This window comes from Condylostylus longicornis, unplaced genomic scaffold (assembly GCF_029603195.1).
Source record: "Condylostylus longicornis isolate FDR11 unplaced genomic scaffold, ASM2960319v2 ptg000135l, whole genome shotgun sequence".
NCBI lineage: Eukaryota > Metazoa > Arthropoda > Insecta > Diptera > Dolichopodidae > Condylostylus > Condylostylus longicornis.
Genome location: NW_026578103.1, coordinates 12856591 through 12883381, shown reverse-complemented (window position 1 = coordinate 12883381; position 26791 = coordinate 12856591). Strand labels below are relative to the sequence as shown.

The following is a 26791-nucleotide window of genomic DNA, read 5'->3' as shown; positions in this document are numbered from 1 at the left end:
TGAAATCGGTAAGATCGGAATTGAACTAATTTTTAAAAATCATTACAGAATTCAGCAATAATCAACAGACTTAAATATATACTGAATTGCAAATTAATATGGTATTTCTTAAATTACAACATCAGAGAAATTTAGCCAGTTTTACACAAAATTTTGGAATAGCGCATACATACATATTTTAAGGCGAAAGCTTATCTATAAATTGAAGACTAATTGGGCTTATTCAATGACTGTTTTCTAAAATTAGTCAAACTGATGTTAGTTTGCTGCATTTAGCTATACTATATTTAGCTATTTAGCTATATAGATTCTCTATGAAAATTTACATTCAAAAATATATCAAGAATATTTTCTTATCTCTCCCCTCAATTGGTTGAAAACATAGTAAAAAATGGAACGCATTATATTTAAAGTTAAGCACAAATATAAAACATCAAATATTTTCCCAAAAATTTAAATTTGTTTCTTTTTTTTTACAATATTGAAGTCAGGGTTTTAATCAAATCAAAACCAATAATATTTATAGTATTGCTGTTTCAAAAAAACTTTTAAATTTTTCTGTTTTTTGTTTAAATGTTTAGCTCTTTTTAATATCATTAAAATGATAAACTAAAATTTTTACGTATATAAATAAAATTAAATTTATATAACCATATACTCTGAATATATTTATAAAATATTAATAAAATATAATGCTACACATAATATTTTTAAAATTAATTTCAACTAGTTTAAGTATTAAATATTAATGATTGTAATAAAAACAAAAATATATTTAAGTAAAATACATTTTTTTTTTGTTAATTTAAAATTCTAATAATTTAATTTGTTTTTTTCAAATTTTTCAAAATTAAGTAATTAGAAAATTTGTTGAAAGTGAAAAACTATAATGAAAAATTCTTTTTTTTCTAATTTGCTTACTAAAATTTAGAGCACAACAACGCATCTACTCGCCCTATATATACTTTTGTTATTTTCTTTTGTTTTTTATTATTTTTTTGTCTACTTTTATTACAAAATATCCATCCAAAGATAAAACAATTAAAATACATGATTACATTCATAATACATTTCAATACAAAATACATAAAAATAAATTTAATTATAATATTTTAATTTAATTAAAAAAAAATTAAAAAATAATAAATTAGAAAAACAAAATTTTCACGCATACACTCATAAATCGTAAAACAAAAAAAAAAAAACAATTTACATAATTTTATGTGAAAAAAAGATAAAACCACAAAAAATCATAAATATTCTAACATAAATTTAATATGTAACATAACATTTGTAAAACATAGGCCTATGTAATAGAATATCATAAAATAAATGTTGTAATAATGTTGGATGTTAAACATTCACCACATTTTATATATTATATTATTATATACATACTTATATAATAATTTTTATTAAAAAAAAATATGTATGAATAGAGTGGCCTAACTGCCAAATATTTTAAAGAAAAAAAAAAAATGATTTGCAAATAATAAAGAAAATTATGTGAATTTAGATTGTGTGCTTAATAGAAAGAGAAACAAACAAAAAACAAAAACAATGGTGTCAAAACAAAGATTTCAAATTAGAAAAATAAAAAAATTAATAATTTTTTTTTTTTTAAATATTATTTATAAATTTTTAAGCTACATTATTATTATTAATATTGCAATTATACTTACGAGTGTATTATAAATAAAATATAATTTATGAATTATTTAATTTATTTAAGATTTTTAGAAGAAAATAATCAAAAAAAAAATCTATTTGCTTCCGCTCATTATAAATGAATTTTTTAGAAACTCAAATTGAATTATAGTGTTCTTCTATTTGTTCTTTGTTTTCTTTTTTGCTCCTTTTATTAAAGAAAAAATTAATTAAATTATTATTAATAATAAAATTATTGGAAATTTTTTGCTCAAATTTTATTACAATTTAAACTTTTCCTCTAATATTTATAATAAAAATATTGTAATTAACTAAAATTATATCCAATTTTCATTTTGGTGATTCAATTTTAGTGATTCGAATTTCAAAGATCACATTAATTCTTGTATTACAGAATTTTCAAACAAATTTTTGCGTTTCGATTAAACATCAATTATTTAAATTTTTTAAACTATCTGAGAACAGTCATTTTTTTTTTTGTTCAATTTCAAATCTGAAAAATTTTAATTGTAATTTTTATATAATAAAACACTAAAATTTGCTATATAAATTAACTAATAAATTTTTAAATTCTATATTTATAATAATAATTAACTCTTTGTATTCTCGAAAATTTTGAAAACTCAAACAAAAAAAAAATAGAACATTAAAACATTAATTTGTTTTGAAATAAAATTAAAATAAAATAAATTACATTTTAGTAATAAAATACAAGTTTAAAATAATTTTAAAAAATTATTATGAAAAAAGAAATTAAATAGCTATTTAAAATAAGAATATAATTAATAAGAGAGTATGTTGTATATATAGTAATATAATATATATGCATGTATATATAAGTAAATGTTAATGTATTAAATGCACATATTATAAAAATTCAGAATTTACTTATATTTGTACTTTAATGTTTAAAGGTGCCCACCAAAATGCAAATTTAATGTAAATTCGACTTATTTAGCAATTGAAACTGTATTACTGAATAAGTCAAATTGACATTAGATCTGCACTTTGATAAATGCTCTAAGTCTTTTATGTGCTGCAGAATATTAAAATTGAGAAAAAATATTTTTTAATTTTGGTAAATTTTTTATCATAAAACATAAAAAGTTTGTCTAATGACATAAAATTCTAAAAATCTTATGAGAGTTTCGATAAGATTTTTAATTTAATATCAAATATTAAAAAAAATATATGATAAATTTATTTAAATAAAATTTAAATAAACAAACGTTTTCGTTAGGCTTGAATTATAGGAAAATACATGAGTACTCTCAAGCCATTCCCAGAATCTTTCCTATTAGCAAGCTTACAAGTATAAATTTAACGTTTCAAATCTATTTCACTCCAATATCAAATTGTTCAGAATTCGCAAGTTCCATTTGATTTTAGCAATTTATATTTACATATGTATATACATGTATGTTGCATATATACATATACAATTAAATTTAATTTTTACCAAATTCTGCATATTGTATAGTACATGTATACATTTTATTTATTTGTATTCAAAATTAATTATACACAGTAATAGAAAATATTATAAATAATTTAATATAATTAATAATATATAAAAATAGATAACATAAAGTAAAATTTTTTGTACTTTTTAAAACTAAAATAAAAAAAAGAAAAACTCTTATTAAAGTAAAAGCCAGAAAAAAAAATAAACAAATAAATAAGCTCTGAAATAATTATGTAATTTTAAAAAATAAAGTAAAATATAAATAAATATTTTTTTCTGATTATTACAAATTGTAAACTCATACATTTTTAATTTGTAACTTGTAATATACGTACATAAAACTTGTATTACCTTATATACTGTTAAAATAAAATTAAAATCGAATTGAAATTTAAAAATATAAAAGAATACTTTTAAATAATAAATTTTTTTTCAAATTTTAATTATTTATGCTTTATATACCTAAATCATTCGAATACGTACGTAATCCCTTTATATAACTAGGTAATCAGAATACCTAATATTATTTGAAATTCTTTTGTTAAATAATAATATGAGACAAATTTAAATAAAAAATTATTCTAGAATTTCTGATATTATAAAGGTTAATAAGAAAAAATTACTTCTTTTTGTTAATGCTCATTTATATTATGCTAAACCATAAAATCATCGTTATTTTTGCACATACCTACACATGGGTATAATATTTTTCACTAACAAATTCAAATTTTGAAATTAATTTTTTTTATCGAAAACAAAATTAAGACAAAATATAATGGAGAGGTATTTAAAACTGTTCTCATTCAAAAACCTTTCATTCAATATCGGGTCAACCTTTTGAAGATCAGAATATTAAAATTTTATTTATAAAACATTACGTCCCCTTCTAGTATTTCTTTCGAAATTTAACCTTCCCTTTCTTAATACATACATATTTATATATGTACTTTGATTTTTTATTCTCCTTTTGCAATCTCTTTTCTTAAGAATTAGATTTCCTAAAATAATGAATTTTTTTCAAATTAAATATTCGTCGCCTCGTTACGAATGAGTTATTTAAAAGCTCATTTATTCAATATTTGTGTACATATAAAAAAATTTTCGAACACATTAACAATATTAATCCAATAATATGAATGAATACCTCCCCGTAAATTAATCCTATATTTCAATATTAAAATATATTAACAAGTTAGCAGTTTTAGAATATAATTTTTCTTATTTCAAGGTGAAAAATAAAAATTTCTTGAATTCTGATTTAAATTTTTCTTAAAAAAAAAATTCCACGAAATTTATTTTTCATTGTCAAGTTCATAAAACTTTCACATTATTATGTACGTGGTATATAAGTTTTAGAGCGTTGTTAAAATTCAAATCATGACCATAATTTTTATTTAATTTTAAAATTACAATTGGTAAAATATTCAAGCAATTTAAAGGTATAAAAACAAAAACTGCAAAGTTATCGAAAAAAAAAAAATAACAAACAACGCAAAGAATTTCAAAATTATAAAAGAAAAAAAAATACAAAAATTTATAAAAATATCAGGCTGTTAGCAATTAGAAGAGGAAAAGAAAAAAATTTTTTTAATATATAAAAAATAATATAAAAAACTGTATAAGTTTAGTGCTATTTGATGGTAATTAAAGTAATCTAATTAAATTAAAAACTAATATTTATAGAATTGTAGAAAAGTAAAAACAAAAAACAAAAAAAAAATGAAATAAAAATTTATCATCACCAAAATAAATGCGGAGTTTTATTTTATTTTTTTATAAATGAATAAATATTAAAAAAGTAAAATTAATATTGAAAAATAGCTATTAAACTTCTTGAATAAAGTAAATATTATTAATTTTTCCAAAACAAATTGTTCGTTTTAATTTCAAATCGTTTAAATTTAATGTTTCATCAAATATCTATTGAATCTATAAAAAATTGACTTTCTAAAATCATTAAAAATTGAGATAAATATGACCAAAGTAAATCATTTAATGTAAGTATGGATGTAAGCTTTCAGGTTTAATAATGGTTTTATAGGTACCAAGAATTTTAAAGTTTATGAAAACAATTATGTTTTGGTAAAATAAAATTGAAATAACTAATGTATAGCTAAACTTTGAAAAATATATTTTTTTTTAATTTATTGATAATATGAAAATAACATAAAAATTTAATAACAATTTCAAGTTTTATTTGACCATTGCAGACTGAACAAAAATTTTTCCCAAAATCTTTTTAAAAAAAAACACAAATACCGAATTCTTGTTAGAAGCATTGGTAAATAGTTAAAGTAAGGATTTTGAATGTTTAAGCTGCTTTTTACACAAGTTTCCATTTCATTATTTTTGGTAAATATCTGACAATCTTAGTTCTTTCATCAAATATGTACTTGAACCCTTAGGCTACTCGCTAAAAAATTGCTTAGTTAATGAAAATATTTTTTCTTAAATTCAATTTTTAACAATCGATATTTTGTAAACCATGTAAGTGGACAAATGTGTTATGTAAAATATAAATATCTTAACCTATTTACAAACATATGTATTAAAACAATTTTTAAAAATTTAATTTAATTAAATTTTATTATTCTCAACTTTTATTATTACATCAATCAGTATCTATTATGTATAAATAATCAGAACAAATTTTCCACAACACCTGACCCATGTAAACTTTATTTTTAGTTTTATTGGCGTGATATTACGTCTTAAAAATTTATTTTAATAGATCAAAAATTAATATTTTATGATATATTTATTTATATTTATTATAGGATTTTTTTAAAAATTTACCTCTTAAATTTTGATATTACTTTATTTTTTCTTAAATTTTAAATAATATACTTACTAATTTTCAACATTATTTTTTTTTAACTTTTTTTTTCCACTAATGACTAATAAATGTATTTCGAATTTTTTGTTTCAAAGTAAATCAATATTTGTCAATAAATACTAATTAATTTAAGCCTTAATATTAGGAAAATCATTTCTATATATGGTTAATAATATATTATGTACGGCTTAGAAATGAATATTTCTGATTCGATATTTGTATAGCATTTACGAAAAAGAATTTAACAATATTATCAATTATAAACTAATTAAGATTCTGGGACCGATACGGTGGGCTGAGGTTCATCGCATCGTCCCCTATTTTTCATTAAATAATTTGCCAAATATTCCACCGGATTGGGAGGTCTTTCCCTTGCAAGAATTTGTAGTCCTTGCAGCAAAATTGGTGCAACAGTTTGGTCCAAGTATTGCCGGGTAGGTAAAGTAGTAAGATCTGATCGTGCTGCTTTTTGTTCTTTAGCATCCATTATTTCCTAAAATTTTCAATTTTTCATGTTATATTCAATTATGTTTATAAGAAATAAATATATTAACATAAATTGTAACAAATATTGAAAAGAAAAATTTCATTTATTTTCTCTATTCTAACATCAAAATGAATACCTACGAAATAATTTTATGGATACACAAAATATTTAGAAAATTTTAGTAAGACTAATGTTTAGATGATATTAACGTTTTGATATTTCTATATTTATCGACGTTTATGATAAGTTTTAGTTTTTTTTTATATATTTTATAATTTTTAAATTTAACTTTGTACTTTGATTTAAAAGTTTACAAAAACTAAACAAAACAACACAACCAACAAAATGCCTCAAATATAAAGAGTTAACTGGAATGACATTTAGAAACTAAAAACATCTGTTTCAATTTAAGTTTGTTGGGTGACTTTACACATTTCGACACAGTCGATACAAAATTTGTACAAAATTAGCTTATACTGCGGTGCGGGTATTATACAAATACAACTCTATGATGTGAATGTGTAATTTTGAGTACTTACGACAATTTATAGACATTTCTTTTGGAGAAAACTTCATTAGAAGCTTTTATTTTATTTATTCAGGTTATTGCAATTAACGTCTACTGCATATAATCATATTTGGTTATAATAGGAAAATATTTGTCCAATCAAACATTTTCGAAGAAAAATATATCATTTTTAAAAATAATAAGTTAAATTAAAAAAGGAATTTACATCAGCAACTTAATTGAAAAAGTAATTGTAATATTTAACGTCTCTTTTATGCTTCCCCTGAACATATTCTTTTTAATAACGTATCCATTTTTTATCTGTTTTGCGTTTTTAAACCTAATTCGAGTTTATTAAGGATTTAGAGTAACAAAAAATTATAAAATTTACACTTTACGGACCAATTCAGAAAAACTATGGTGGCGGTGTAAAACATAATCATCCATAATTTGATGAATGAACCGCTTCATGAATAATTTTTACTGATAATCGATATAATAATAGCAAACTAATATATCGATTATGAGTGTGGTGAAATAAGAATGACAGTTTCATGTCAAATTTTGGTATACATATGTCATGCTCGCATATTGGAAGAAAAACTTTAGTATTTTGCATAGTAAATTAAATTGGTAAATGATTATTAAATTGTGATTTTGTTATATTGCATTTAAAATTTTTAAATATGATTGAACTAGTAATAGACCCAAATATAAGGGTCTGGGTATTTTTACCCATTGTTATAATAACATTTTTAGTAGGAATAGTAAGGCATTATGTGTCAATTTTAATCTCTACACAAAAAAAGGCAGAGCTAACCCAAATTCAAGATAGGTGAAAATCCATCTAAAACATTTTGCACTGAAAAATATTGTAACGTATTTTATTATATTTTTAGTCAAGCTATGATTAGAGCTCGTCTATTACGGGAGAATGGAAAATATTTAACAGCACATTCCTTTGCAATGCGGAAACATTTTTTTAATAATGAAGAGGTGGGTTACTTTAAGACCCAAAAACGACCACCAGTTAGTCCGAACTCAACTGCAATGTTATCTGATTTAGTAAAAGGAAATTTTATTAATGTTTTGCCAATGGTAATAATCGGTGGTTGGATCAATTGGATGTTTTCAGGTTTGTACCGTCTGTGTTTTTCTATGATATTGAAAAATATAATACATTGGAATTTTTATAGGATTTGTTACAACGAAAGTTCCTTTTCCACTAACATTGCGTTTTAAACCAATGTTACAACGTGGAGTTGAATTAGCGTCCTTGGATGCCGCATGGGTGTCTTCAGCTTCTTGGTATTTTTTGAATGTTTTCGGTTTGCGAAGTATTTATACCCTTGTGCTTGGAGAAAATAACGCTGCTGACCAAACGCAAGCAATGCAAGATCAAATGTCTGGGGCAGCCATGGCAATGCCCCCAGACCCAAAAGCTGCGTTTAAAGCAGAATGGGAAGTTTTAGAAATAACCGAATATAACAATGCACTTAAGAATGTCGAATTAGATCTTTTAAGCCAAATAGGTGGATCATATAGAGAAGTTAATTCCGTACATCATCAAAACAAAGCTGACATTGATACAAATTTTAAAAATTAAACTAATATAGAGAAATTTTATTTTCAAATTAGATAATTTATTTTTTTGAATATCATTTTTGTTAATATTGGATTGGATGCATTACATTGTATTTTGCAAAAATTAAAAATATATTAGACAGATAAATGTAAGTATATAGCCGTGTAATAAAAGTATTTAGAAAAATTAAGGTAATTTTCTTGCAAGAAAATATCAGTTTAATGTTTTTACTATATTCGTATCATGTATATATCTAATTTTTGACTATATAAAAATAGCTATTAAAACAAGGCAATTGTAGGAAAACATTATTGAAATCAGGATTTTTAATTTCTATTTTGAAAATCCTTATGAAAATCATTGCCTATGGGCTATAAGTTTTCGTAATTTTTAATTTTTGTTATCCAGTTTTCTTTCTATGTTTGTAAAAAATATATGTATTTAGTTCAACCATAATTTAAGGTTCTGGAATAGTTTCTTCAATAATTTTAGGTTTCATTATAAATAAACACCCTTAATTTATTGTTAAACAATTATGGTTTTACTTATTTTTCTAATACAGAAAATGATATTAATAAAATCTAAAGATAAGTGTTTTAATGTACACAAACTGATTTAACATAAAAAAAAATATAATTAAATGTTTTCAAATCTTAAAATTTTTTATAAAGTGCAACTTAAACCTTATATGTACATACAATATAAGAACTTTAAATAAAGTAACAATAGTTGCAAAGAATTTTAATTTATGATTGACACAAAGTTGCATCAATTTTTTTCAACCAAGGGACCGCCAGTTTCAATTTTTTCCTATACAATACTTCAGAAGCCACTGGGTTTCTCTCAAGATATACAGTTGCCAAATTTTTGTTACTTTGCAGAATTTCAATATTTTTCCAGTCATGAATTTCATTATCATTTAGCTATAACGGATATATTAATAAATTTATTTATTTCTCAAAATATAAAATGCAAAACGAAACTATAATTTACCCAAAGTTCCTCCAAATTATGTAAATGTGTAATATTATCTATGGATTTTAATCGATTTTTCGCCAAATCCAATGTTTCAATTTCGGTATTTTCTTCTAAATTTTCGATTTTTTCGATTCCATTTTCGGATATGTAAAGTTCATTCAATTTTTTTAACTTGTCCAAATTTTCTATTTTGGTAATTCTGTTACTTTGAAGGCTTAAACACTCCAAATTTACAAGTGTATCCAAGTTTTCAATTTTTGGTATTTTATTTTTACCTAAGTACAATTGCCTCAAATTAGTCAAAGTTTCCAGGTTTTCAATTTTCTAGAATTTTTTTAAAAGTCTAAATATGTTTTCAAAATTTTACAAAAAAAAAAAACATTTACTCGAATTTTGTTATCACCAAGTTCCAACATAACAAGATTGTTAAATGGAGACAAGTTTTCTATTTTGGAAATTTTGTTACCACACAAAAAAAGTCTTTCTAATAATACCAACGTGTCCAAATTTTCTATTTTAGTAAGTCTGTTGAAACTTAAATCCAATATCCTAAAATTGTTAAATAATTGAAAATAAAAACTCCAGGTTACTAGAGATTAGTAATAGGTTTACTCCAGGTTAACTAATGTTTCCAAATTCTCAATTTTGGTTATTTGATTGTCATGAAACTCAATCTCTTTCAAAGTTACCAATGTTTCAAGGTTTTCAATTTTTTTTATCAAATTCCACCTCAAATAAAGCCTAGAATTTAAAATATCAATTATATAGTTTCCTAATTAATAAGCAAAATGATCTACGGCGTAAAAATATTAAAAAAAAAATTCTACAAACCCTATTAAAAAAAACTATGTATCGAAAAAGGAAAAAGAACTTAAAATTATTCATATAAGGCAAATAAGGCACCTATACCGGTTTTGTTTATTAGCCTCTATTAGGTAAAGTAATCAAAATAGTTTGAGCAAACCTTTCTATTTTAATTAAAGGCTCCAAATTCTCCAACTTTCCAATCCTTTCATGATTTAAATCTAACTCTAAACATTCAGGGTCAATATTTATTGTGGGCCCATCTCCACTACCTTCATCTTGAGGTTTGTTTTGATTGTCCTCAGTTGGCAACACATCTAAAAACATCAAAATATACATATTAATTTATTCACAAGAATTTCAGTAAGTTATATGACTCATAAAAAATATAAGGAAGTAATGAAGAAGTATAATTATTTCTCCCAAGAAGGCACACGAAAAAAGTAGACACATTTCTTTTCGCATATTCGGATATTGTAAGTGCAGGCATATTAAAAGCAATTATTATTTCCGAAAATGTTTGCTTGTAACCAATTATTATTGGTTACAAGTCCAATATTTAAATTAAAAACCGCGTTTTTCTGAAATATTTCTATCTCGAAACACAATTAGCAATTTCTTAGAACTTCTGAGCTTTGAGATTTAATACTAGATTCAATTAACAAGAACCGAATTGAAAAATTATTTGCAAAAATTATTCACCTTTTTCTTTACTTGAATCTCCTTCGCCAGAGCTCATTTCGGTTAACTATTTATCAAAATTAATATTAAAATAAATTAGTTTCTATTATTTTGCTCTTCTTGTACACAAAATAAAAACTAAAAATTTAAATAAAATAAATTTACTGCTGCAATGCAATTGAAATGCCAAAAATTAAATGAAACCAATTTGAAGGATTTGATTTGTCAAATTAAAAAATATTTTTTATTTCATTTTTCTGCGACATCTAGTTGTTAGAATCTTCAAATTTAACAATTATAAATGATTGCGACATCTAGATTTTACTAGTTATAATAAAAATTTTAATTGATGATAAAACTCACAGATACTAAATATTATAAGATTTAATATAAATAGAAAAAAATTTATTTATTATTTTGGAAGTGTATTTCTTCTGATTGTGATGGCAATCTGACTGATCGCTTAAATACGGAGACCTTATGATCTATCTGTGTTTGGTCGCAGATCTGCTCAGTGGCTTTCCGTCACACTCAATAAATTTCCTCAATTTTCTGGCAGATCCATTTTAATATAGTGGAACTGAGTATATGGGACTCCCGCTGCAATGACCTTTCGTCAATACGCACGGTGATAAATCCGATTGAATTCTTCCGAATTTCAATTGGCTCTTTATCGTAGAGGCCTATAACTGTTCCCAGTCTGTCAAAACTGTTTCAAAATTTGTAGGTTAAGTAACTAGCTTAGCTTCGGATTTTCGTTAAAACTCATTGATGAACACTTCCATTAATGTGGCATTGCCGAGCAATATGCCCATTTTTTTGCAATTTTTTTTATTTAATGATAACTATGGTTAACATAGTTTAAATTAGCGAGAATTCAAAAAAGAAAATGTTTTTTTTTTTGTATTAATAATGAACATTTTATTATTGTTTCAAGTTATTAATTTAAAATATTAAAATAAAAAAAAATAAATAATTAAAATAATTTCAATTAAGCTAACAAAATATACAAATTAAATAAATAAATTACAAAAAAACTGCGTCCACTGAATTGATTTTCGATTTTACATAAATTTTGCGACGAAAGAGTAAAGTGCTATGATGCTTCAAATTTAGTTTTAAAAAACATTTGGGAAAATTTACGAGAAAAGCAAATAACCTTACCCTTCCTGTTTAATTTTTTTTTAATTTCTAAAGTTTTGACTAGGTTGATTATTGATTGGAAGATAAATTGAATGCATTGATTTCTTCAGTTAATATCTTATATTACCAAATATTTAAAAATTATCTGAACCTGAATGTAAATTTAAATTTTCTTTACTGCATTGAAGTTGAAGTGAATTGGGTTCGCTAAAAATATGGAAATGTACTAGTTATTTATTTTAACTTATACAAATTCTTCTTCAAATTTGTTGGACTGCTTAAAATTAATAACCGGGAACAGGCAATCGAAAAATAGCACAATTTATTTTTTGTTAATAATGCCATTGCTGATCTAAAAATGTACCATTAACTGTCCCAATAGCAAATCTCAATTCTAATGCCCATTCATTCAATTTCAACACTTAGTTCATCTAATGCGTATTCGATGCCTACGCTATTTACAAACAAAATTAAATACACTTTTTTTTTTGCAATTTTCATAAATCTGCTTGTTAGTAATTGGTACAAGTTCACGTCAAGAACTTTATAATTAATATTTTTTTTTTTTGTTTTTTCAAATATCAACCTAGTTTGACAGTCTTTTTTGTTTCTTAAATCGAATTTTTTTAGAAGCAAACAAAAAAAATTTTTTTTTCTTCGAAAGTTTTTCATTAGTGTTATATTTTGGCAAGAATTTCGTTTTCAATCAAAAAATTTTTGGGGAAAAAATTCATAACATTTTTATAATCAATGGTGTCGGATTAAAAAATCAAATAATTTTAAAATCAATTTTCACAAAGTCTTGCTGTCGTACATAATTTAGTTTTCGGACAGAATATTAGACCCAATGAACAAATCATTTTATGACCATGCATTGCACCATCTTTTGTTTTATAACATATAAAATAATTTGAATTTGAAGTTTGATCTGGAATCTTATCACCTTCTCTACAATAATATTTTCGTTTTTTGTGTTTATGATGCAATAAACTGAGAATTGGTTTTATTGTCGTTGTAGAAGATGTACTAGTAATTGTAGATGTCATAATACCATTATCCATACCATCCAGACCACTTATTGGTGTTTCAACTGAAGTATATGAACTTAGAAAATCTGAAAATATTGTTGGATTTAAGAAATTAGTTGGATTAGAAATAGGTGTATGCATTGTCTGATTTAAAGTTTGTTCCGTTTGTAATCGTATTAAATTTGCTAATGTTTGTGCTTTGATTGCTTCATCTCTAATTTTTTTAGCGTCTTGAAGGGCTTTAATTGCATCGAATTTTAGTTTTTGATTTTCTTGAATTGTAAATTTATTAAATAAAATTTCTGGATTACAAATTGCATAAGTTTTAGCATCACATATTCGAGTTTGTGAATTAAAAGCTGTATAGGGAGGGCATGAATACGACAAAACTTTAGAATCTTTTCTACTACAAACAAAATATTTTGTACAATCTGTTGAATTTGGTTGCCTTATACCAGCTGTACATGTTACAATTTCAACATTTGGTTGAATTAATTGATTATTATTTATCATTCCATTATTATTGTTGTTATTATTATTTGTATTTAATCCTGCAGCAGATTCTAAAGCGGGAAGCAATTTATTTTTATAAATATCATAACTAATATAATTTCCACCTAAATTGACTAAAGCATTCGGACCAACAGAATTAATTCCGTTGTTGTGGTAATTATTATTATGAGGTAAAATATTTGTTAAAGTTGTAGTCGAAGCTGAAGACGATGATGGTAATGATGATGATGATCCAGTTGATAATGCAGAATGCAAATTATGGTTCTCATTTAAATATGAATATTGTTGATCCAGATTTGTTTGATGTGTTAATTGATTAGTAACGAATTGTGTATACTTTTGTTTATTTAAATCATTTGATAAACTATTACCCATATGATAATTTAATGATGATAGTGGTGATGAATTGCTTTCATATTCATTCATTTGTTCCATACCTTCATTTATGTTTGCGTTTATACTATTTCCTATACTATTCATTCCCATATTTAACAAATACTGTGGCTGTTGCGGTTGTATTTGAATATTTTGATTTGATTGAGATTGTGATGACGGAACTTTAATATTTGTTTGATAATAGTACGAAGGCTTTTTATTACTAATAGAAAAATTTGGCGTTTGTTTTATATGATTTTCAAATTGATTTGGATTTTGTTTAATTGGTGATTGTTGATATTGAAAATTCAAATTAGGAGGTAACTGTTGATATTGTCCTGATAAAATTGGATAATGGCCTTCATCAGCATTTTCAAATATACTATTAGCATTTGAATCGTCTAAATGTGGATTTGGTGTATAATAATTCAAAAATGACATATGATTTGTTGGAGGCGAAGGAGGGTATTGGTATGGACGTTCTGTTGTGGTAGCTGTAGTCATTGGAGCTGATGTAGATGTTGAAGATATTGCGAAATTTGGATTAAGAATACTTTTAGATGGACTTAAATACTGATTATTTAAATTTGTTGGTAATTCCGGAATTTGATTGAAATCATTTTCATCTGCAATACTGTCATGCCGGTTACCTGAGAATGATGATATTTCTGGACGTTTAATAATTCCTGAAAAAAAATTAGTACAAGAATAAATACATACATACTTTCAAGAATTTAAATTAATATCAGATTAAATGAAACTTACCCTTGTCAGAATGGGTAGTTATGTGAACCGGTATAACACTATTTTGAATTACTGTAGTTTTTTCAGGTTTGTGTTTTTTATTATTTGTTATATAAGCTGTTGAAGTAAATTTGTCATATTTTTCATCGTCTTTTTCGGGTAATTCATGATAATGGTTCTGAATATTTGAATGGTAGTTTGGGTATTTAATATCAGGAGATCCGCCAGTAGTATGAAAATGATACGAATGGGATGGCATTGGGGGATAATATAGTGGCGTTAAAATTGGTTGATAAATTCCACCCATATTCGGTAAAACTTGTCGGACATTTTGATTTGATATCATTTGTTTTGATAATTCAAGTACAGTTTTTAATGTTTCTTCGGATATTTTAGGTACAGTATTGTAATCGAACGGATCATGTTTATTGACATCATTATATTTTTGTTCCTGATATGGTTTCTGTGGATTTGCCAAAGAAAATACAACAGAACCTTCAGGTCTATTAACAACTATCTGAGAATTCGAATGACCACTACTACTTTCATCATTATTATAATCTTGTCTTCGGTATCCAAAATTCTTTAAAATAACTTTTGTTTCAGGATTCAAATTTACAATTTTAGTTCCTGAATCGGTTGTAGATTTTTTCAAATCATCAGTAATATTATTCTTAAAAATTTTATTATTAATTTGATTAAATTTTGAATCATCTTGTTTATTAGCCTCTATTTTAAAATCGTCATTATTTGGATTAAAAGAATCAAATTCATTTTTTATATTGAAATGAGCTAAAAATGCATTTAACTGATCTGGTCTTAATTCATTTGAAGTGGAATTTTTCTTATTTTTGTAAGTATTTTGTAATCCATCAATTATTTGTGAAAGTCTTTGCAATTGAGACTTTAATTTTGGATCAACTTTTGATAATGTTTCTGGTAATTCATCGAAATTTTCACGAAGTTTTGAACTATCATGTTCCTTTGATGAAACTTCTACTGGACCATCTCCACTTGATTCAATTTGATCTTCAACAATTTCATTTTTATCTAAATTTGCTGGTACAAATACATTTTCATCTTCATCGGTTTTCATTTGTGAATCATTATTGAGCTCTATAAATTCCATTAATTTTACTGTTTGCTCATTAATTTTAGGTTTTAAATTTATTGACTTTGTTGGAGCATCAGGAGTTATTTTTAATAAATCAATTCCATAAATATTGTTATCGTCTAATGTAATACCAGTCGATGTATTCTCTCCTGCATTACATTCCCAATCATCGCCTGGTAATACACAAAGTTTTAAATTTGGTTCAAATATTAATCCACGTTCACATTTTGCAGGCATCCAAACATGTGATTTTGATGGTAAAATAACACACTTATAATATGAATCACAACGAGTCTTGTGTGGTCTATATTTTTCAGGACATGGTTTTCCTAAAAAAATACATACAATAAATATTTATGAAATTCAATGATTATAAATTAAATTTATATTTTATAAGTTGGAAACTATTAAATTAACTATTTTCCCTATTTAAATATTATAATTTAATAATTTTATAATTTAAAATCAAAATTCTCATTTTCAAATGTATTGACTTTTAAAAATTTTTTTAAAACTATTTTCATATATATATATTTTTCCGAATTACATAGTTGTTTTCAATATTTCTCTTCAAAAAGTAAAAATTGAGTGTATCTTTGACAATAATTCATTTTTCTTTTTGGTTCATCAGTAAGGTATCAACGCAATATTGAAATGTTTGGTTATTAAATTAACATTAAATTTAGCACCTTTTTTTTGATAGGGGAAAGTTATTTGATAGTTTCAATAATATTTATGAACAACTACATGCAAACTCTAAATTTTAATATTTGGCATGAATTTATGAAATTAAATTCGATTTTTTATTGATATTGTGTTTGAAAACACAGTTAAAAATTATATCGAAAATTTATGATAAATTATAATCTGTAATTGTATTCAGATTCCAATGATCTGGAAGTATAAATTAGATTTTGATACGCTTGAATACTTTTGTTTATTTAAATCATTTGATAAACTATTACCCATATGATAATTTAATGATGATAGTGGTGATGAATTGCTTTCATATTCATTCATTTGTTCCATACCTTCATTTATGTTTGCGTTTATACTATTTCCTATACTATTCATTCCCATATTTAACAAATACTGTGGCTGTTGCGGTTGTATTTGAATATTTTGATTTGATTGAGATTGTGATGACGGAACTTTAATATTTGTTTGATAATAGTACGAAGGCTTTTTATTACTAATAGAAAAATTTGGCGTTTGTTTTATATGATTTTCAAATTGATTTGGATTTTGTTTAATTGGTGATTGTTGATATTGAAAATTCAAATTAGGAGGTAACTGTTGATATTGTCCTGATAAAATTGGATAATGGCCTTCATCAGCATTTTCAAATATACTATTAGCATTTGAATCGTCTAAATGTGGATTTGGTGTATAATAATTCAAAAATGACATATGATTTGTTGGAGGCGAAGGAGGGTATTGGTATGGACGTTCTGTTGTGGTAGCTGTAGTCATTGGAGCTGATGTAGATGTTGAAGATATTGCGAAATTTGGATTAAGAATACTTTTAGATGGACTTAAATACTGATTATTTAAATTTGTTGGTAATTCCGGAATTTGATTGAAATCATTTTCATCTGCAATACTGTCATGCCGGTTACCTGAGAATGATGATATTTCTGGACGTTTAATAATTCCTGAAAAAAAATTAGTACAAGAATAAATACATACATACTTTCAAGAATTTAAATTAATATCAGATTAAATGAAACTTACCCTTGTCAGAATGGGTAGTTATGTGAACCGGTATAACACTATTTTGAATTACTGTAGTTTTTTCAGGTTTGTGTTTTTTATTATTTGTTATATAAGCTGTTGAAGTAAATTTGTCATATTTTTCATCGTCTTTTTCGGGTAATTCATGATAATGGTTCTGAATATTTGAATGGTAGTTTGGGTATTTAATATCAGGAGATCCGCCAGTAGTATGAAAATGATACGAATGGGATGGCATTGGGGGATAATATAGTGGCGTTAAAATTGGTTGATAAATTCCACCCATATTCGGTAAAACTTGTCGGACATTTTGATTTGATATCATTTGTTTTGATAATTCAAGTACAGTTTTTAATGTTTCTTCGGATATTTTAGGTACAGTATTGTAATCGAACGGATCATGTTTATTGACATCATTATATTTTTGTTCCTGATATGGTTTCTGTGGATTTGCCAAAGAAAATACAACAGAACCTTCAGGTCTATTAACAACTATCTGAGAATTCGAATGACCACTACTACTTTCATCATTATTATAATCTTGTCTTCGGTATCCAAAATTCTTTAAAATAACTTTTGTTTCAGGATTCAAATTTACAATTTTAGTTCCTGAATCGGTTGTAGATTTTTTCAAATCATCAGTAATATTATTCTTAAAAATTTTATTATTAATTTGATTAAATTTTGAATCATCTTGTTTATTAGCCTCTATTTTAAAATCGTCATTATTTGGATTAAAAGAATCAAATTCATTTTTTATATTGAAATGAGCTAAAAATGCATTTAACTGATCTGGTCTTAATTCATTTGAAGTGGAATTTTTCTTATTTTTGTAAGTATTTTGTAATCCATCAATTATTTGTGAAAGTCTTTGCAATTGAGACTTTAATTTTGGATCAACTTTTGATAATGTTTCTGGTAATTCATCGAAATTTTCACGAAGTTTTGAACTATCATGTTCCTTTGATGAAACTTCTACTGGACCATCTCCACTTGATTCAATTTGATCTTCAACAATTTCATTTTTATCTAAATTTGCTGGTACAAATACATTTTCATCTTCATCGGTTTTCATTTGTGAATCATTATTGAGCTCTATAAATTCCATTAATTTTACTGTTTGCTCATTAATTTTAGGTTTTAAATTTATTGACTTTGTTGGAGCATCAGGAGTTATTTTTAATAAATCAATTCCATAAATATTGTTATCGTCTAATGTAATACCAGTCGATGTATTCTCTCCTGCATTACATTCCCAATCATCGCCTGGTAATACACAAAGTTTTAAATTTGGTTCAAATATTAATCCACGTTCACATTTTGCAGGCATCCAAACATGTGATTTTGATGGTAAAATAACACACTTATAATATGAATCACAACGAGTCTTGTGTGGTCTATATTTTTCAGGACATGGTTTTCCTAAAAAAATACATACAATAAATATTTATGAAATTCAATGATTATAAATTAAATTTATATTTTATAAGTTGGAAACTATTAAATTAACTATTTTCCCTATTTAAATATTATAATTTAATAATTTTATAATTTAAAATCAAAATTCTCATTTTCAAATGTATTGACTTTTAAAAATTTTTTTAAAACTATTTTCATATATATATATTTTTCCGAATTACATAGTTGTTTTCAATATTTCTCTTCAAAAAGTAAAAATTGAGTGTATCTTTGACAATAATTCATTTTTCTTTTTGGTTCATCAGTAAGGTATCAACGCAATATTGAAATGTTTGGTTATTAAATTAACATTAAATTTAGCACCTTTTTTTTGATAGGGGAAAGTTATTTGATAGTTTCAATAATATTTATGAACAACTACATGCAAACTCTAAATTTTAATATTTGGCATGAATTTATGAAATTAAATTCGATTTTTTATTGATATTGTGTTTGAAAACACAGTTAAAAATTATATCGAAAATTTATGATAAATTATAATCTGTAATTGTATTCAGATTCCAATGATCTGGAAGTATAAATTAGATTTTGATACGCTTGAATACTATATGTGCTTTGACAATGTGCTTGTACGCATTTCAATACACAAAATTTTGAAAATCAATTTTTTAATAGTGGCACATTTTTATTCTGCAATAATTTTAGAAAATTTTTAATATACAAAAATAATTTTTAATAAACTTTATGGGAAATGTGGGTATTAATTTTGCCTTTGTTTTTAAGTTCCCTTGTAATCAATCAATTCAAGCAGCAAAATGATTTTTACAGTAATCGATCTAATTAATTTTTTCCGATTATCGATGTTATAATGAATAACATAATGAATCAAAAGTTACGGTTTTAACCGAAGATTACTCTTAAATTAAAAACCTTAAAATTAAATTTCACTTTGAATTTCAAAAAAAAAATTTAAATTTCAATATTGTAATACCCCAAGTATTTTTATTTTGTTATATAGTACTGTTAAAATTAAGCTATTCTGTTATACATTTTCAACACTAAAATCAAGGCGAAAACTGTTACGAATTTCTCGAATTATACAATTTCTTCAAGTGAAATACTTATTTTAAAAATATCTATTATAAATTATATTTCTAAATTTTATTGTAAAATTTCAATTTAAATTTAATTTTCAATTAAAATCACAAAATCTATCTAGTCTTTTTTTCGATTATCGAAAATTCAATAGTTTTTTTTTTTATTTTCGAAATATGTGTTCAATTTTTAATTAAAAACTTTTCAATAAATTTTCAGTTCTTTGATTATTTTTTAATGTAAAGATTTGAAAACGAAAACACTAATTTTGCGATAATTTTCAAAATCAAATTTTATAAAATTTTATTTACTTAATTGTCAAAATAACAACTTTAAATTCTAATTTAAATTATTTTGCTTCAAATTTCAAAACTTTTATTAATTTATAAATTATTTGCTTTTCACATTTTCATTCCATATGTTTCAAAAAATCTTTAAGTCTTATTTTTTTTTATTTCCTGGACCTATTAATAAAAATTGCTACACTAAAATTCTCACCTTCTGAAAAACAAAACAACGCTTTAATTAATAAAAACCAAATAAAAATTCTCATAATACACAAATTTTAATTGAATTATCCCGGAAAATAAAAAAAAAACTAAAGGCACAATAAATTCCGTTCGCATTCACTAACTTTTCATCCTTCAAAATTTTTTTCTTCGAAATTTTAATTCTTCCTTTTCTTATAATATAAAATTTAAAAAACAAAATTCGAATTCGAAAATATTATTAAATAAATTCGCGTATTAAAAATAATTTTAAATTTTTTTTTTTTGCTCTTTTTAACTTTATTTATTTAACGTTTACAGCTCAACGGATCGATACGTATTGACTATTCGGTGTGCCGTCGCGTACAATAAAAATATTTTAATTTTGTCGTTATAATTTTAACAAAACTCTCTTATCACATACACACAAGAGTTATATAGTGCACGCACATATACTTACACATATATATATTTTTGTTTTTATTTTTGTTATTAACTTTTTATGTATAAACATTTTAACTTAAAATTATGGCGGAAGAATATGATTATGTTATGGTCATTCACAAAAATTCACTTAACCACCTGTATGCATAAAATCATAGTAGTTGATTAATCCATTTCCACCGTGTTAAAACTAAAAAAAAAATTTTTTGTAAATATATAGGAGTGAGAAAATGTTTTAAATTTCATGAAAGAATTTAATAAGAGCTAGAAAATAGAAATCGAAATGGAAGAAGAAGTTCATGATAAAAAAAAAGAAAATAAAAAAATAGAAAAAAACTAAAAGAATTAATTATAAAAACAAACAAAATTTAATACTAAATAATAATGTAAGCTACTGTAGGAGACAGAAAATTAGAGTCTAAATATACATTAGTGTTAATATTAAAGAACGAGTAAAAATTTGTAAAAATTCAAAAAGAAAATTAAGAAATAACGCAAAGTAAAAATTTAAGCACGAATTAGCTATCAATATAAGAGTAAAATGAAAATTATGTTGGTGTACCAATTAAGAAGTTTACAAATCAATAAAATTTTTAAGAAAAATGTTATGTGACTTTTTAGCTTTTCGCTATACAAGGTAAATAAAATTGTAACAAGGCTATTTATAAAAATATTTTCTTTAAAAATTATACTAAAATTAAAATGGTGAAAGGGAAGTAAAGAAGGGAAAAATTTCACTTTTTAATAAACATTACTAATTTTTTTCTTATTTTTCATAATAATATTGTTACAAATTAGATAATTTCGTGCTAAAACTTTTAGTAAAATTACAAAAAATAATAAAAATAAAAATCGAATCACTTTAAATATTTAAGCGTACGCAAGTACTCGAAAATAAAATAAAAATGTTAAATTAATATTTTAATTTTATATAACATTAGAAAGTAATTTTACGATAAATGGAAACAGGAATTAAAATTAAGAATATTGTTATAGTTGATTGTAAAATTTGAGTTTGAAATAAAAACAATAAATATATAGATATATGAATTATTCTTAAAATAGGGCTAGGTGGTCCCTCAAGTAGGGTTTATGTTCTCGTATAGTTCCCTTGAGTTTTTCAAAAAAAGAGCTTGAAATGCTTCGAAACTATTATTGATATTTTCCAAATGAATTTTTTTCAATTAAGTTTTCTTTAACGCACAAAAATAGTCCTAGAGCTACTTCGAGTTGTTAATTGACTCACAAATATAATTTTTTATTTAAGACTCTTTAAAATAAAAGAATATAATGGATGGCGTTCTTAAAGCATATGAAGCACTCCAATAGTATATGAAATTCCAAAATACAACAACCTATATGTATGAAGAAGTGATTGAAATGAGCAATTACACTCATCTTTTCATTTTTTCTGTAAAACAAAATTACAATTGTACTAAATATATTAATATTCAAATTTTTAAGTTAATTTAATATTTGTCTCGTGATAAAGGTTATAAAAATCGCACGTAATTAATTTATTCAAATTTTAAAATCTTCATCTTCAATAAAAATTATACTAGGTTTAATTTCACATATACAATGTCAAATTGTTAAACATTTTTTAATTTAATATATTTCAAATTTTTAAGGCTATTTAATTCTATATACATACATATATGAGTTTCCAAAGTGCATACATATTAAAACAAGGTATACACAAAACTAAACCTTAGAAAGTGGAACATTTTTAGAACTTTGACATAGACCTTTTTTTAAAATAAAAAGAAACTTGTAAAAAAATTTTACTTATTTTTATTATTTTACATGATTCCCACATATATAATGCGTTTATAAGCGAAAGTTGTCATCACCATCTCATCATCAACAATGTCATATGCATATAAAAAAAGAAAGAGTGCAAAAAATTTTCAAAATAATAAAATTATAACGCCAATAAAAACGTGAACTTTTCTGACATCTTAAAATTGTTATAATATAAAATGATAAAGTAAAAAAGGGTAAAAACAAAAATTTGTTCCAGAAAAACTAAAAAAACAAGTATAATAATTTTAATTACACTTCATATAAAGCACACACATAATTAAATACTTTATATAACAACAAAATGTGCACATGCAAAAAGTAATGTTTTACATTTTGTACTTATAATTTAAGTGTTAAGGTTTTAATTTAATTTTAACAATATAGAAATTAAAAAAAGCAAATTCATAATTAAAAATATAATCAAAATTTTAATTTAACATTTGAAAATTTCTTTATTATATAAACTTGTTTTATTATCAACATTTTTAGTGTAAACAACAACAAAAGTAATGCAGCGATTTTACTGTATACAAATAAAATGGTATATCACGTATTTTATGTTAACACTAACTTAACAAATGAAGTTATAATAAGGCAAAAAAAAAACATTATTAAATTATTATTAAGAATAATGCAGTTGTGTTCAACAACTATAGGTTATAAGTTTTGAATCCAAGTTGCTAAATTTTATATACTCTGTATTTTCTTTAATGATTTGTTATTGGGGTATACTTTTAAAGTTCAGCACCTCTCATTCTATTATATTGTGTTATAACTGCGATTGTATTATAACAGAACTGTGTTATATTGGAAAGCGTTTTCTGTTTAAACTTAATAATACCACTAGACGCGTGTCTCACAAATTATTGCAATAAAAATTTGCAACACATTTGAACTTTAAAAAATACTCTATATTTAGTATATGTCTGGGATTTTGTTATTTTGCAAAATTTTTTTTATAAAAAAAAATTAGCCAAATTGCTCTTTATTTCGAAAAACAAATGAGAAAAAAGTTTTAGAAATCTCCCTTGTTAAATTTCATTTCTGACTTTTTGTGGAGAAAAAAATTGATGACAGAAGACTTACGTCACGATTAAGAAAATATACTGTTACAAAACTTGCATCGCAATATTAAATTTATTGCTAATATTTGCACGACAATTAAAATTCTGTACATAGAAATAAAATAGTAAGAATCAACAGTTTTTTTGCTAACATATTTTTAAAAGCAGAAGCATTTTTTTTCAATTTTTTTAAAAAAACAAACATTACCCAATGAAATATACTACATATTCAATGGAAATTCCTTAACTATTTATATTAAACAATCTCATTACAAAAATTTTGAAATACCGTCGCTCGCATCATGCATGTAGATCAGGCTATAAATAATTAATAAAAGTTATTATTGAATTCTATAATAAATTCAAATTTTCATAATTCAAATAGAACATAAGTTGTTGTTAGTATAAAATTGAATTATATGAGCTATAAGAGATCAAGAGTAACTACGTTTCGTGTATATATTTACGTATGTATGTTATCAGTCATTCTATTACATGCCGGTAATCGTTTCTCATCAAAACATTTTTAATAACTCGAATTTACAGTAGAAAAAAAAAAACAAGTTGAGTATATAAAAAAAGGATTTGATATTTGCAATTTTTCTCATAAAAATATGTAATTAAAATTTGGTCAGAAAATGATATGTTAAAATTATAATGTAAATTCTGTAATTTAAATATGCGGAATACCTACATATGTACATGGAAAATTAATAATATAACTCTGGAAATTTAAAATAGAATTTTACACAACAAATTGAATTTTACCCAATTTTCGTCATTTACAATTATGATAGCTGAACTAAACTACTAAATTGCAATTTTAAATGCAATCAACTAATTAATGTCAATTATAGTTGAATAAGTACTTTAAATGTAATCCAGGAACAGTTTTTTTAACTGACGGTTTTTATAAACAAAAATTCTCATAAAAAGACCACAAACGAGCAGACAAACAAAATGAAATCAAAATTAAATGAAATTCACATTTTCTTTCAATTTTAATAAAGAAGAAGAGATTAATGTGCCACAATTTAAAAAAATCATATAAAATCATAACTAAACTTGAAAATTTAAAATATTTAAACCATTTTAACCATTTAATATAATTAACAAAAATTTTATAAACCTCAATAGCGCTTAAGTATAAAGAAATGGAAAATAAAACAAACCTTTTTTCTTAATTTCCTTTTTTTTTTTTTTAGTACACATACAAACCTATACAAATATATAGTTTAGTAGGTTGAAAATAAGAAAAAAGAAAATTAAATGAAAAAACAAAACGCAGGAGACAAAAACAACATCAAAATTGATTTGAACATTTTTAGGGTCGTTTCAACATACATATGTACATATACACGCAGGAAATCAAACCGATTAAATGTGATAAATTGAATAGCACGCACATCTAACACTAAAAATAATTATAAATGTTGCATAGAATCCGAGATTACCAACAAATACTGTTAGTTTAAATCTGTATATATACACACAAATTGTGAATTAAACATATTAGTAAAAATTTGTTTATTTTAAGATGGAGGTGTTATTAAAATGTGAAAACCTAAATACATAAATAATATTTCCAAGATGTCTTAAGATAGGTGTTTTTTTTTTTTTGGTTTTATGAAATTTCACTTTCGATGCAAATTAGTATAACATGAGTTATTTTTGTAATATACTTGTATGTATGACGAAAATTATTTTAACAAATATACTTTGTTTTTTTAATGTTGCACTTAATTTCTTTCTTAAATTGCATTCCGGATAGAAAATTTTCTAATTTCGTATTGCAATGTATTGTATATATATGTATATTAATTTAAACTCAAATTGTGAATTTACTTTCCACATTTGTGTAATTATAATATTATAATTGATTAACAGTAAAAATATTTGTAATAAACTGTAAAAAGAAAGTTTTTCTTTTATATTTTAAATTGTTTAATTTAGCAAATTTTTAAGTAAATTTACATTAATTTTAAAAATGTAATGGTTTGCATCTGTAAACTATAGTCACAAATTACATAGATTAAGTGCCTAATCTATGACTAATACGATCTTAACTCTATTAATTTTAATCAAACATTTGAGTCTGAAATGGTTAATTCAGAAAGTTACATATGTACAATATAAAATATATGTAATTGTTTTTATAAATAAACAATTTTATTTTTATTATATAAAATACTTATATTAAGTATTAAACTATGTTTTTTTTATATAATTTGTTATTTATTCTAAGAATAACTAATGGAAATATCTTCATACAACTGTAGAGCAAGTTAAAGGCAGAAAATTAATTAAAAAAATTTTGTTCCTTGAACTGGACCCGAACCAGTGACCTACTGCTTTCTAGGTGGACGCTCTAGGAATTGACATTGTCGACAAATTGTTCTTCGCATTGCTTTGCACTATAATCTACATGATTACTTATTTTATTTTTGTAAATTAAAGCATGTATTTTAATAAATTTTCGGATTCATTTAAAAAATAAAAGAAAAGTCGGGAACCGATGGTAAGTTAGGGTGATAAAATTAATATCTATGTTGCATATTAGGTACTCTCCCCATTATGCTAATTTTTTTTTTTCGAAATTGTTAAGTTTTATAATTAAGTATTCAATAGTTAAAATGTTAAAACGACCACTCATGAAAGTTCATTGATTGAAAATAATTTAAGTTTAATTTACAAACATGACAAAATTTATAATTAAATCTGAGTTAATTATACAAGTCTGAATTTGATGGTAAGTAATATAAATAATTCTTTTCTCTTCAGTTTTTTTATGTCGCTGAGGAGGAAATTATTC

At 23.8% G+C, this 26791-nt stretch overlaps 4 protein-coding genes across 4 annotated transcripts; 1 reads left to right on the top strand and 3 right to left on the bottom strand.

The window, feature by feature from the left end:
• The first annotated feature begins 7546 nt into the window (after window positions 1-7546).
• Window positions 7547-8704, top strand: LOC129615136 (ER membrane protein complex subunit 3). Its single transcript, XM_055530213.1, has 3 exons — window positions 7547-7799; window positions 7864-8099; window positions 8161-8704. The coding sequence occupies exons 1-3, from the start codon at window positions 7651-7653 to the stop codon at window positions 8568-8570; spliced, it is 795 nt and encodes a 264-aa protein (XP_055386188.1). The 5' UTR covers window positions 7547-7650; the 3' UTR covers window positions 8571-8704.
• Window positions 8705-9025: 321 nt separating this feature from the next.
• On the bottom strand, window positions 9026-11203 carry LOC129615135 (protein phosphatase 1 regulatory subunit 7). Its single transcript, XM_055530211.1, has 6 exons — window positions 11034-11203; window positions 10492-10648; window positions 10140-10268; window positions 9914-10076; window positions 9543-9851; window positions 9026-9472 (listed from the first exon to the last, which is right to left on the bottom strand). Exons 1-6 carry the CDS (start codon window positions 11068-11070, stop codon window positions 9296-9298), a joined length of 972 nt encoding a protein of 323 aa, XP_055386186.1. The 5' UTR covers window positions 11071-11203; the 3' UTR covers window positions 9026-9295.
• Window positions 11204-12940: 1737 nt separating this feature from the next.
• On the bottom strand, window positions 12941-15911 carry LOC129615191 (GATA zinc finger domain-containing protein 14-like). Its single transcript, XM_055530290.1, has 4 exons — window positions 15543-15911; window positions 14837-15398; window positions 14397-14757; window positions 12941-14294 (listed from the first exon to the last, which is right to left on the bottom strand). Exons 1-4 carry the CDS (start codon window positions 15909-15911, stop codon window positions 12941-12943), a joined length of 2646 nt encoding a protein of 881 aa, XP_055386265.1.
• A 10-nt stretch (window positions 15912-15921) lies between these two features.
• Window positions 15922-20730, bottom strand: LOC129615190 (uncharacterized). Its single transcript, XM_055530289.1, has 8 exons — window positions 20676-20730; window positions 18888-19085; window positions 18370-18758; window positions 17664-18225; window positions 17224-17584; window positions 16895-17121; window positions 15991-16258; window positions 15922-15931 (listed from the first exon to the last, which is right to left on the bottom strand). Exons 1-8 carry the CDS (start codon window positions 20728-20730, stop codon window positions 15922-15924), a joined length of 2070 nt encoding a protein of 689 aa, XP_055386264.1.
• Window positions 20731-26791: the final 6061 nt, after the last annotated feature.